Source organism: Rattus norvegicus, chromosome 19 (assembly GCF_036323735.1).
Source record: "Rattus norvegicus strain BN/NHsdMcwi chromosome 19, GRCr8, whole genome shotgun sequence".
NCBI classification, from domain to species: Eukaryota; Metazoa; Chordata; class Mammalia; order Rodentia; family Muridae; genus Rattus; species Rattus norvegicus.
The window spans coordinates 24,501,943-24,514,858 of NC_086037.1; the positions used below are offsets into that span (position 1 = coordinate 24,501,943).

Below are 12,916 nucleotides of genomic sequence, written 5' to 3' on the forward strand. Positions count from 1 at the left end.
CAAACGAACTTGTTCTAAACCTCATCTCCCATAGAGAGGAGATTCAGAACCTGACCCTTACTGAGGAGTGAGATTGAAAATGGACTCTCTGATTCTGCCTGTTGAAAATCTGAACTTGCAATCTGAGTGAAGATTTCAGGGATAAAGTCACTGGAGCATGGGTTCCCAGTGTACAATTGGAAAGCCCTTGACAGGTGGTAGTTTTGCAAGGTTCTAGGTGCTGTGAGTTTGTGGAGAGTGTTTGTACTTGCTAGGAAGGTGACTGAACGCTATCATCTCCTGGCAGCAGCCTTAGGTGACAGGACCCACAGTGTTCATATCAATGCTTAAGTAGAAGGCCTGAGGCTCTGGCCTGCTCCTTCTTGTCTCTGTGCCTTACACTCTGAGACAGTAATGGTGCATGCATTTCTACTGATTCTCATTGTGCTCTTTCCATATTTGTCTCTCTTTCTCATTCTCTGAGTCTGTTTACTTTTCTTTTCTTTTTCTTTTTTTTTTTTTTGGTTCTTTTTTTCGGAGCTGGAGAACTTATTTTTTTTTCTTGTGGGTGTGCCCCAGTTTGTGTGTCTGTGTGTGCACAGGTCTGCATGCATATGCACAACCTTTATATGTTTCTCTATCCCTCCACCTTTGGAATTTAGGGGTCTGTTTTTTGACCTCAGGATTTACCTTTATAATAGTTTCATGGAGGTGTAAGTGCTTTATTTTGGAAGCCCCACTTTCAACAGCACAGTTCTTTGCCTGTGTAGTCACATTTGTCTATACATTTGTATGCCTTGGGCAGATTATAAGTTTGTGGCAATATCTGGTCTCATCTCCAGAATTATGTGTACTGTCTGCCTCTAGAATATTAGTTATTCGGCTTGTAGCATTCCACTTGTCAAAACAGGAAAAATGAAATCAGAGGTTTCTGGATGTGTGTGTGTGTGTGTGTGTGTGTGTGTGTGTGTGTGTGTGTGTGTGTTTGGGTAAGCTCTGTGGCCTAGGCTCTTGACAGCATAACAGGTTTGAATGCAGATCCAGCCCTCCTGATTGAAAAATGTGAGCCAGGGGACCCTTTATCTGGGTGCTTAGCTTCTGTTGTCCTGGGCACACAATTCCAAGTTTCTGAAGCTGAAGAAGATCCAAATATGTAGAATTCAGAAAGTGTCCTTCCAGGGCTGGGGTAGTACAGGACACAGCCTGAGTTCCTCTAATCCTAAACCTCGATGTTCATTGGGTTCTATCTTCCTGGGGCCAGCCCCTACTTCAGGCCAAATCCATTTTATGAAAACTTGAAGATAAAGGAGAAAGAGGTCATGTCATTACTGCACAACTTAGACACAAAGAACATTGAACATCGTGAGAAATTTCAGGAGATCAAGAAGGAGATTAACTTCTATCGGTAAGTACTGGTCAGAAGGGCCCATCACTTGTGGAATGGCCATGTCTGCCTCTCTTTGTTCTGGACCTGAGGGTCTGCAGCTCTGGGCCCATCTCTTCTGCTGTTTAAATATCACTGTGCCGTGGGTCTTTTGGACTCAGATTCAGTTCCATAAGAGACTGTCAGTTATCACCACAGTGTCTATGCATCTTTAGAAGGCTCTGGATAGAACTACACTGATTCAGGCATCAGAGTGTTATTAGGCCAACCTGCGGCTCTGGGGTCATACCAGGTTTAACAAAGCTCAATGTGTGGACCACATGGTTTACATGACCTCCCTTGGTTCTACTGTTCTCTTGTGGTTATTTGCCGCCTACTAATTGATGTTGCCCCGATGCATTGGGCTCTCATGGGTAGTTGTAGATCCCTTGTTCTTTTGGAGAGACATGGACTCTTATTGGTGCTTGGGTCACAGGAACAATTTATTCTTCCCTGGATTGGCCGTTTGCTGTTTGTGCAGCAGCCTTACATGTATGGAGATGTATTCTTGAAGTCTTTATGGGTATCTGGGTCCTGGTGGACTTTGTGGGATTTGGCAGTTGGAATGGGAGGAAGAAGCTTCAGGATCTTACTATGCAGAGTGTGTTTCCAGCAACCTGCACAGCCGGCTCCTGATGGACCAGGCATGTATGAAGAAGAAGTTGGTCACATTGAAGCAGGAGAGCAAGGAGGTACAGCGATATTTGTTTGAGTTGAACCCGAATGCTGAAGACGAACAGGAGAAGACCAGCAACCTCCAGACCCAGCAAAATGTGGTAGGAAAAAGCAGCTGAGTCAGATTAACAATGTCTGATACCATTTGCCTATTGGATACATCTTTGCTTCCCCTATCATCTTTCTAATCTCCCCACACCCAATCAGTCACCCACCTCATGTGATAGAGTTATTCATGGCTCTGTCTATGCACAAGTATTCTGGGATGTTAACCACTCTCCAGAAACTGAATTATTGGCAATTATACTTCTCTGCCCTTTTTGAAACTGCAGTCCAGAAATGGTGACAGAGGAATAACATATCACATGACTGCATCTCCCTGTCATAGATTGGATGCTATGAAGAGTTTTGAACGAGTTCTTGGTCGTGTGACAAAGGTCATACAGGGGTCATGTGATGGTTGGAAGCACCTTGTAGGGATAAGAACCAAGTGCAAATGGCAAATGAGTCCTGGTCATTGGCTTTGATCTCAGTATCATGTGGCCTTCTCCTTTCTTCCTGCAACCCAGTTAGGTCTCTTCTCCTTTCCCCGTTCTTGGTTTTCACTGGTAGAAGTTTGAGGAGCAGCTTGTTCTCCCACAGTACTGTGAGGGTTGTTGGTGACTTTCCCCAGGCTGCAGAGATATCAGCAATGATTTCAGTGAAAAGATCAGTGCTGTCTCTGCAATGCAGCTGAAGGGACAGAAGGCAGCAACTTGACAGCTGGTATGCGTGTCCCCACCAAATCAGTGTCTTAATAGCTGCCTTCTCCTCCCAGGTCTCAGGAACTGCAGGAGACATGGAATAGGACAGATCCCAGGAAGACAGCCCCCTGAAGAGTGAGTTTCTCTGTCAGGAGTTCCCTGCTGACGACAATCCTCAACAGTCAAAGACTTTTTTGGGGAGAATATTCTTCTTCTCAGTTAATTTCCTCATTGTATAGAGACCCTAAATTTATGTATCCGTATGCCAGCCTGTCTCATTGAGGTCTTTCTCCTCTCTCATACCGACAACACCATTTGAGAGACATCTGAGGGGACTGCCTTGAAATCTCGTGTCCTAGAGGAGAAACAGCACTACAACTGTGTTTCTAAATGTTCATTAAGAAAATGCTGTTAAGAAATATTTTTGGTTATGATTTTCATTGAAGTTTTCTTTTTGTTATATCATAGTTATATATTCTTGTTACTGTTTTTCATTTTTTATACCATTTTAGTTGTTCATTTTATGCCTGTTTTTTGTAAATTGTATTCCTTATGAATAAAAATTGATTTGTAACTCTTGACTCTTATGACCATCTTATTCAAGGGTCCTTTCCCCTCCTGTAGACTTAGAACTGACAGCTAGATATGGATCTTTGCATGGTCCAGTGAATTCAAATCCACCAAGGGGTACACAGGGTGATGGTGTCTTTTGTGTATGACTTTTTTTATGGAAACACACTTTATGATGTAATCACTGACATACTGTATCCATGCTCTCATGTCTTCTGCTCATCCTAGTCTATATCAGTCTACAACACACATTCCTTATTGACTGTGTGCACCAGATATTGAGTAACACACACTCATGCCTGTAGAGCTGCAGAAAAAATGACAACTTTCACAAAGGAATATAGAATAATCCTAATCGAGAACCATGTGCCTCAGTTTTTCTTACAATACAGCATTATTATTAAACCAGAAAGATAATGACCATCAACGTCATTTTGGGAAATAGTTTTTTATAGGTGCTGTTTCACTTGATCATTCATATGCTTTTTATGATTATTCATATGTTTTTTATTGTTGCTGATTATATTTATTTTTATCATTTAACTCAATGGATCTTTTTTTTTTCAAATGTATCTGGGCCACTCCTGAGTGCATTTCCCTCATGATCAAAAGAGGGAATAGCATTCCCCATTGTAGATGATTGTTAGGGACCATGTGGTTCTTCTGAGAGAGAAGCAGATGCTCTAACCTGTGAGTCATCACCACAGCTCCTGTAGGTAGCTTTTGTCCTTCCAGGGCATGTGCTATACTAGATGGATATGATCACCTTCAATTAAGGAGAGAGATCTCAGGAGATGTGTATGTACAGGTGGTTGAGCTGTGCCTGCTCAATGTGGTAGCCTGCTAGGCATCCACACCGGGCTCTGGTGCCTCCACTGCTCATTGTGCATTCAGGATCATCCTCCAGCACCACTCAGTTTCAATTCCAAACAGATCTTTCACTTACTATCGATGATTATATACATTAAGCACATCTGATAAAATACAGAAGAGACTAGCCTCCTTCTACAGGCCAACTTGGCATAATGAATTCTTTTGATAGAAAGCAAGATAATTATCTCAATCTATGCAGCTTAGGGAGGACCTCAAGAGCATCCATATTGAATCCAGACTGCAGCTGTGACCACATGTTTCTTTTCCAGAGCAGGTCTGTGCAAGCCCAGAAGTTAGGTGGGATAGTTCATGTTTCACCTTTTACCTTGAAATCTGTGATTTTATTGAGAAAGTATATTTTCCACGTGACTCATTTCCAATTTATGGAATTAAACTGACTTACTGAGAGTGGAGGTGACTGGGAGAGATTAAGTGAAGAAGAATAATCCAGTATGCCTGCAAACAGATGCTGTCTCATTAGGACTTTTCAATGCTCAGCAGCTGGAGAAGCAAGGGAGAGGCATTGGTGACTCTCAGGCTTAGGTCCTCTAGTCATTATAAGCTGAGCATGACACACAAAGGGTCATAGGCATCACACTAGAATCTAGTAACTAGATTTAACCAACCTATCACATTAATGCTGTGTTTGGTGGTATTTTTTGCTCTCCTAGAACCTGGAAGAGGCTTGGGGTTTTCTAATCCTACTCATAATTTATTATCCTTCCCAACACTATGTGCTTTGTTCTGTAAATGCTAACAGCGCCATCCAATACCTAGGATATTTTCTACTGACATGTGTGACATGAGACAAAACAGTCCCTGTCATCCCTCACCTCAATAAACTTCCTTAGAGTTCAGTGTAGTTGGAGGGTCCTTCTTTCCTCTCCAAGATCGAGAAACATTTCCAGTCTTCAGACAAGTGTGTCAGCCATTGTCCAGTGACTGTCCTGAGATGTCCACATTGTCAGCTGAGTGAGGGCAGGGCAGGGCAGGGCAGGGCAGGCCAGGGGATTGGGGCAGGGCAGGGCAGGGCAGGGCATTGGGGCAGGGCAGGGCAGGGCATTGGGGCAGGGCAGGGGTTTGGGGCAGGGCACAGCAGGGCAGGGCAGGGCATTGGGGTGGGGCAGGGCGGGGCAGGGCAGGGCAGGGCAGGGGATTGGGGCAGAGTCCATGAGATGTCAGTAGGCAACAGGCCAGCTGGGGCTCGTGTGGGTACAGGGCTTCTAGTGTGGGTGAGAGAGGAGGAAATTAGGAATGGTCAGATTCTGATGCAGCACATAGGCCGGAAGCAGCTTAGATCATCTCAGTGCCATATAGGGACATTGTAGAAACTGATGGGCAGTGTGGGGATGGTAGGATCCCATATAGTGCTCTCTGCAGGTGTCAGGAGAGCATACAGTGGCTCTGTCAGACTTATGACAATCAGGCAGGCACTGGGTGCAAGTGAGAATCATGGGACAAGTCCTGTGTGCAGCCTGGTTTGGGGACATTCCCAGGTGCCCCATGGACTGCAAATTAAAGGCAAAGGACACAGGGAAGCCAGCAATTCCCATGCACAGGACATAAATACCTGTAGAACTTTCTAGAATTTCCATAGACTATCTGTTACTAGTCCTCATTATAGAAGGCACCAACATTCTGCCCTCTACTTCAACTTGGTGAGACAGCTATTCTAACTCCAGCAGGAAGGCCTCAGGGAAGACAGTAAGAACTCGCAGGTGACCCCTTTTACCATTGAAACAGGGTCTTCCTATGGAGCCCAGAGTGGCTGTAGGATACTAATGCTCCTGCCTCACAGTGACTAGAATTCCAATCCACCCTCAAGAGCAGTTGATTCATCACTAGATCAGACTAAGGACATGTGAGGCCCCAGGGTGCTAGGATTACAAGGGTCCTAGTAAGTTTCTCCAGCCTAAATTACAACCTGAGTCAGTGCTGCTATTTGGGACACTGCCTGATGCCCAGTGACATCACACCTTGGAACTCTTTTTCAAAAATAAGCTGTTATAGGAATGAAGTAGCCACACAATAAACATTGGTCTGGACACTCCTAGGTCAAGAATCCCCTGTTGGAAATGCCTTGGATCGCAAAATTTTAAATTCTAGATCCTTCTGGGTTTTAGAAGATTTATAAATACAAAAAAAGAAAGATGGGCATAGTAATTTAAGCCTGTGATCCCAGTCATGGGAAACTGAGTCAGAGTGATGGAAGACTGTAAGTTCCAGGCCCACCTGTGTTTCAAGGAAAAAAAAAGGCATGGTGAAGATTCCACTCAAGTGGAAACCAAAAGGGTTTCACATGGGCCCTGCCATCCACTGGTCACTACATCCACTCTCATCACCACAGCCACAGGCAGACACTGGGGAACATTTCCCACTGTCTCTCTTTGGGATGCAATCCACCCCATGATTCTATGTGAGGAATCCCCCAAAGGTTGCATCATGTGAGGGACCTAGAAAGTTCCAGGATTGGGAGAATTTAGGAGTTTATAATTAAGGATGATCTACAGCTGTGGCAAAGCCTTTTCCCACCACATGGCAGCCCTAGGTTTGCCCCCAACAGTAAAAATAAAATCCCCCAAAATAATTCAAACAAAATGTCCTGAAGCCTGCGCCCTGACCAGTCTCTTCAAAAGTGCCAGGAACCTGGGTCCACATTTAGGACCCAGCACGACCTCTGTGACCCATGAGAAGGGATCTAATATGGGAATTAGTACAGTATGACTTATCCTTGTGGATACCTTTGGTGACAATAACCACCTGACCCATGAAAACCCATCTACCTGGGGGGCTCAGTACTCATGTCACCTAAAAAGCCCAGATCCTAGGGCCAGCATGGGCAGGTGGTGAAGAAAGTTTGTCTCTCGTGAACATCAGTTGCCACTCCTGACTTGACTCTATCCTCAGGAGACAATGTCACCCCAGAAAGTATGGGTGTCAACGGCTCTTCCCAGGCCAAGGCTGGAATACTGCTTAAGTTCCACAATGCACAGCAGTGCTCACTCTAGAGCTAAATGTTCTACAGCTGAAAGGGGTGGGTGCTCTGCTGACCACGCCCCTTCCCTGCAGTATTTAGTGTACTCAGAGTGGTGCTTCAGATGTGAGGGACTTCTTGAGGCTACTCCCATGGAGAATGGCAGATTCATCAGAACGGGGCACAGGGTGAGTCAGAGCACAGCTGGGAGGAATTTAGGGATGCCAAGCCATGACTAAGACCAGATCCTGGGCTGACAGGCAGTTGAGCTGGAGAACTGGCATCCAAAGTGTGACTGCCTGAATTCCTCTTAGACCAAAAGCCCTGGATCTGAGCTACTTTGGTGCGTGCTCCTAAGTGGGGTCCCAGACACAGCTCAGAATTGGGGCTGTGCATGGACTTTGGTGCTGGCAGCAGGTGGCTTAGCCATAAAGTGCTGAGCTTTCTCATCTGTGCCCACTCAAACTCCTCTGTTTCATTTTAGCTGTGTTTGGTATAGTTTTGAGACAGGGTATCTTGTAGCAGCCCAACTCGCTTTGAGCAACACTGTAACATAAAAATAACCTTGAATTCAAGATCCTCCGACCCCTCTGTCCCAAGTCCTGGAATTAAGACCTCCAGCTGTGACCATTTTACTGCAGCATAGGATCCATCTGTATTAGAGTGAGCTTTGGAAATACTGGAGCTCCGACTGTTCCTTAGAATTCAGGTTTCCTTAATTCTTAGCAGGAGTTTTGTGATGATGCTGATGAGAGAGTCAGGAGTTAGACTGGGAGAGGTAACAGTCCTGGCAGCCCTGAGTGCGCAGTGAAAGTCAAGACAGAAGCCTGCTGATTAGCACCTGAGTGAAAGTGGGAGGATTCAGAGTTCAAGAACAGACTCAGTTACATACCTAAGACCATATTGCAACATTTTTGTTTCATTTTTGGCTTGTTTTCTTTGAGACAAGGTGTTAATTTATAGCCCTGGCTGTCCTGGAACTCACAATGCCTCTACCTCCCAACGGATGGAATTAAAGGCATGCGCCAACATGCACTGCCACTAATTAATTTTTAATTAAACATGCTGGCACAATCCAGTAATCCCAGTGCTTAAGAGGCCGAGGCAGGCAGATATCTGGTTTCCTGACAAGTCTGATCTACAGAGAGCCTGTCAGAATAGCCAGGGCCAAACAGAGAAACCCTGTCTCAAAAAATAAACAACAAAATGAATTTGTTTTAAAGAAGAGAGGAACTATTTAACAGAATTAGAGGCAGAGAACCAAAAGGTAATGGGCAGTGCAGAGTCTAGCTTCTGAGATGAAAGTGGACACCAGGGGTTAGGGTGGGGATTCTCATCTTGTACTGGGACACAGAGGGTGGCTTCAGGGATGGAAGGCTCAGTCAGTCATTAGTCAGGATTCTCAATCAAGAGGGTGTTGTAAGATCCAAAATGTGTGAGCAGTGTTCTGCATGAGACTAGAAGAACCTGCCTACCTATACAAAACAGCCAATGAAGAGTAATCACAAGCATACATCTGGAGGTCCACAAGAGGTTAACGTCCACCTTAGTGTGGATTATACAGAGCACAGGTGGAGAGGAGTAGAAGAGCTGATGGTGGCTGAGGCAGGAGAGGAGTTCAGGTGTGAATTTGAGCCAGTAAAGGAGCTTGTAGGTCGGGCAGAGCAATGAGAGGTCTAACAGCATAGCTGTTGAGATCCTTCAGATTAATTTGTCTTAAGAGCCTCATGCCATAGCCAAGGACAGGAGTAGATCTGACTATTGGGTGGCTGGGCTCACATAGCCCAACAGGTTTGGCCTTGCATCTGTGAGATTCCAAGTCTCTCCCTTTAGACACAGCCATGGAGAAGGTGTAGCAGTGAAGGTGCAGATGGCTTTGCAATGCTTGGCTTATGGTGTTGAGTACTTCATGCTCCATAGAGCTAGGAAATGTCCTAGAAGCCAGGGAGGCTGAGCATGAGGAAGACAGGTCTCTGGGAGAGAGAAATGATAACCAAAGTCACTAAGAACTTCCTGAATCACAGTGTCTGTTAAGCATATATTTTATTTACTTATTTTTATGGGCCTGAGTGTTTCACCTAATAAATGCTTGTGCACCATGTGGTATGTGTGGTGCCCGTGAAGTACAGACTGATTCCCTAGAATTGCAATTACAGGTTAATAGGAGCCACCATGTGGACACTGGGAACTGAACCTTGGTCTTATGCTCTTAGCCACTAAACCAACCATCTCTTCAGCACCACCCCCCAATTGTATAGTCATTAAGATTTAACCATTTGGCCTTCAGTATTTGAATTAATACAGATGTGACAAGAGTTATAGTTAACATGGTGGTTCAGGTATAGACAGGCAGGCATCTCATTGTATACAAAACATGAATCCTTCCTTCCTTTCTTTCTTTCACTTCTTTCTTTCTTTCTTTCTTTCCTTCTTTCTTTCTTTCTCTCTTTCTCTTTTTGTTTTACTCTTGGAGACAGTGTTGTTTTTTGTGTAGCTGACCTGGAATTAGCTCTGTAGAGGAAGCTGCCTTGAATTCAGAAATCTGTCTGCCTCTGCCTCCCAAGTGTTAGGATCAAAGGCCTGTGCCACCACCACCACACATCCTTCTGTTTAAAGGAAAAATGTAGTCTTACAGGGCAGCATGAATTTAGCCCCGGTATATACATTTTCCTAGGCCTCAGGAGCTGTAGAGTTCATGAAGTATTTGCTGCCTTACCCTTTAGCCTGGCTAACTATGAGAGCTGCACACCCATGGGTGTTTGCTTCACAAGAGTCTGGAGGATGAGGGTCACAGGCTGAGGTAACTGTGTAGAGCAAAGGATGCTCGGTGAAGGTCAAGTGGGTAAAATGCTGAAATGCTGAGAGAAGAGGCCTATGGTAGGCGCCTCCTACACCTGAGACTTCCAACCCCGAAAAGCAGGGGGTAGAGAGTGAGGATGCAGAGTCCACACAGGTCAGGAAAAGCCATGTTCCTGAAGCCTCCATGTGTGGTGGACAGGCTCTAGGGCACCATGAGGGAAATCAGGAGCTTCTGGACTTTGTAGAATTACAGGGTTCCATGTTACCTCACATGCCCATGATTTGCCCCCTACTGCATGGAGAAGCCAACACCAGAAGCCTCCAGCTCCCAGCCCTGCTTTTGCCATGTAGGTTTATCCAGAAGAGCTTGGAAGTCCCTGGACCTGGAGTCTCAGGTGGTTGTGAGCCACATGACCCGGGTGCTGGAGACTGAACTCAAGTCTTCTGCAAGAGCAGCAAAGACCCGTGCGCTGCCTGGCCCAGCCAGGGCTGTGAAATGGTGTTTATTTTCATCTGAACAAGCCCAACAACAGTTTAGGTCCCTAGAAGCCACATAAACCTGGATGCAGTAGAGTCTGTCATCCAGCCCTTCCCACAGGGAGATAGGAGCCTAAAGTGGACAGTCTCTAGGATTAGAGGGAAGGGCTAGCCTAGCATACACAGCCATGGACGAGAGGTAGAAGGTGAGGATCTGTGCTCAGGTTGTCCCTGACCTTTACACAAGCACATGAGTACCTGTACTCACAGAACGCCATACAGACATACGTGAGTAAAGATATAAAACAAACAACATTGAAAATACAATATACTGGGGCTGGAGGGATGGCTCAGTGGTTAAGACCACTGACTGCTCTTCCAGAGGATCTGAGTTCAATTCCCAGCAACCACACTGTGTCATATAACCATTTCTAATCTCATCTTCTACCCTCTACTGTTGTGTCTGAAAACAGGGACAGTGTACTCACTCATATGGACAAAATAAATAGTTTTTGTTTTAATCCTTTTCTAAAAAAAGAAACCCATCTGTGACACATGATCATTGTGTGATTCCAAATGTGCCTAAGTCAGTACAGTCCTATTGCTACATGGTGCACCAGTTGTGTCAGCCTTGGTAGTAGAATGGCACAGTTGAAAAGATGCTGGTCACAGTGACCAGGCAGCCTAGAAAGTTCACCATGAGCAGAGAAGGCTGTGCTGTGTCCTAGTCCTCTACCCCACACTGCCACCTCATCCCTACGAATAGAGCAAAAAAGAACAGATGAGGAATCTTCCAGGTTTCTTTCCTCTTTGATTTCTTTATTAACCTAGCCCCTGTGCTACATGTAAACTTGTCACATCCACTGTCCCATCCCTAAGCCCTCATACCTGTCAGATAAGACCGGAATCTTGCTTTGGGGGGAAGCTCTGGTCCCTCTCTGTCCTAAGAGGCTCTGAGCCATCGCTGAAAGAGAGTCCTCTGAGGATTGAGGGAAGTCCATAGCCCGTACTCTGACTTCCAGGAAGGTTTGAGGAAGGTGGTCCTCTTCTTGTGGTTCCTCTAGTAGGAGCAGCCCACACTTGGTCCCAGCTCCCACTATCAGGAAAAGACAGGTGGCTCTGGTCTTTGCACAGCTCCAGTGGAATGAACAGTGCATCTCTCCTCTCTCTCTTTCAGGAAGTCTCAGCCTCTGGTGCAGGTGATGTTCCCAAGGCAAAGGAAAGGGAAGTGCAGAGTGAGGACTCCCAGGATCCTTTAAAACCTTGTCTGCATTGTCTTCATTAATTTTTCTGTTTAATTTTTATTCCATGTGTATTGATCTCATTGTAGGGGTGTGCATTCCAAAGCATGAGTGTTGAAGGTAGAGGAAAAAGCATGGGAGTCACTTTATCCTACCGTGTGGGGTCCCAGGCTCTGAACCGGGTTGTTGAGCTTGGCTACAACGATCTTTCATACTGAATTTCCTGCTGGCTCTGATTTCAGGGAGAGCGTCTCATAGAGCCCAGATTGGCCAGTAAACTACTGATCATCCTGCCTCAAGTATTGCCATCTAGTTCATGAAAGGGTTGAGTTATTGACACGAGGAACTGGGGATGGGCAGAGGTGCATGACTGAGGCTATCTCTGCTCAGTGGCATGCCTTTGGGGACTGATAGTTTTCATCACTGATATGTCATTTGACTGCAGTGCTCCTCTGGAGAGAAGGAGTCTCTTTTGCCAGGATATCAGGCTCTCCAGACAGGCCTGGAAGGTGGAGGTCTAGAGGCCAGGCCTGCATTCCTATTCAGAAGCTGCATTTACCACTCTGGACAGTGCTGTAGAACAGGGTCACATATCCAGTTCTACCCTGAGACCTGCTGATAAAGAATGTCTATCCTGGTGCTCGCTTCGGCAGCACATATAATAAAATTGGAACGATACAGAGAAGATTAGCATGGCCCCTGCGCAAGGATGACACGCAAATTCGTGAAGCGTTCCATATTTTTAGAAATAATTGACTCAACTGTCAAAGATAATGTAAAGCGGAAAAAGCTACTGGTCCAAAACATACAGGAAATCCAGGACTCAATGAGAAGATCAAACCTAAGGATAATAGGTATAGAAGAGAGTGAAGACTCCCAGCTCAAAGGACCAGTAAATATCTTCAACAAAATCATAGAAGAAAACTTCCCTAACCTAAAAAAAGAGATACCCATAGGCATACAAGAAGCCTACAGAACTCCAAATAGATTGGACCAGAAAAGAAACACCTCCCGTCACATAATAGTCAAAACACCAAATGCACAAAATAAAGAAAGAATATTAAAAGCAGTAAGGGAAAAAGGTCAAGTAACATATAAAGGCAGACCTATCAGAATCACACCAGACTTCTCGCCAGAAACTATGAAGGCCAGAAGATCCTGG

The 12,916-nt window shown here is 45.3% G+C and overlaps 1 protein-coding gene and 1 non-coding gene across 2 annotated transcripts; both read left to right on the top strand.

The window, feature by feature from the left end:
- The first annotated feature begins 200 nt into the window (after positions 1 to 200).
- Positions 201 to 2,741, top strand: LOC134483456 (disks large homolog 5-like). Its single transcript, XM_063278721.1, has 2 exons — positions 201 to 1,384; positions 2,016 to 2,741. Exons 1-2 carry the CDS (start codon positions 1,209 to 1,211, stop codon positions 2,194 to 2,196), a joined length of 357 nt encoding a protein of 118 aa, XP_063134791.1. The 5' UTR covers positions 201 to 1,208; the 3' UTR covers positions 2,197 to 2,741.
- A 9,650-nt stretch (positions 2,742 to 12,391) lies between these two features.
- On the top strand, positions 12,392 to 12,498 carry LOC134483701 (U6 spliceosomal RNA). The gene has a single exon (XR_010060585.1). It is a non-coding gene; the product is annotated as a U6 spliceosomal RNA (small nuclear RNA).
- Positions 12,499 to 12,916: the final 418 nt, after the last annotated feature.

Excerpts from the sequence above, each read along its gene's own strand:
- LOC134483456 (XM_063278721.1), top strand. The coding sequence starts at position 1,209 with ATGTTCATTGGGTTCTATCTTCCTGGGGCCAGCCCCTACTTCAGGCCA. Across the intron at positions 1,385-2,015 it reads AAGGAGATTAACTTCTATCG|CAACCTGCACAGCCGGCTCC; the intron begins GTAAGTACTGGT and ends GTGTGTTTCCAG.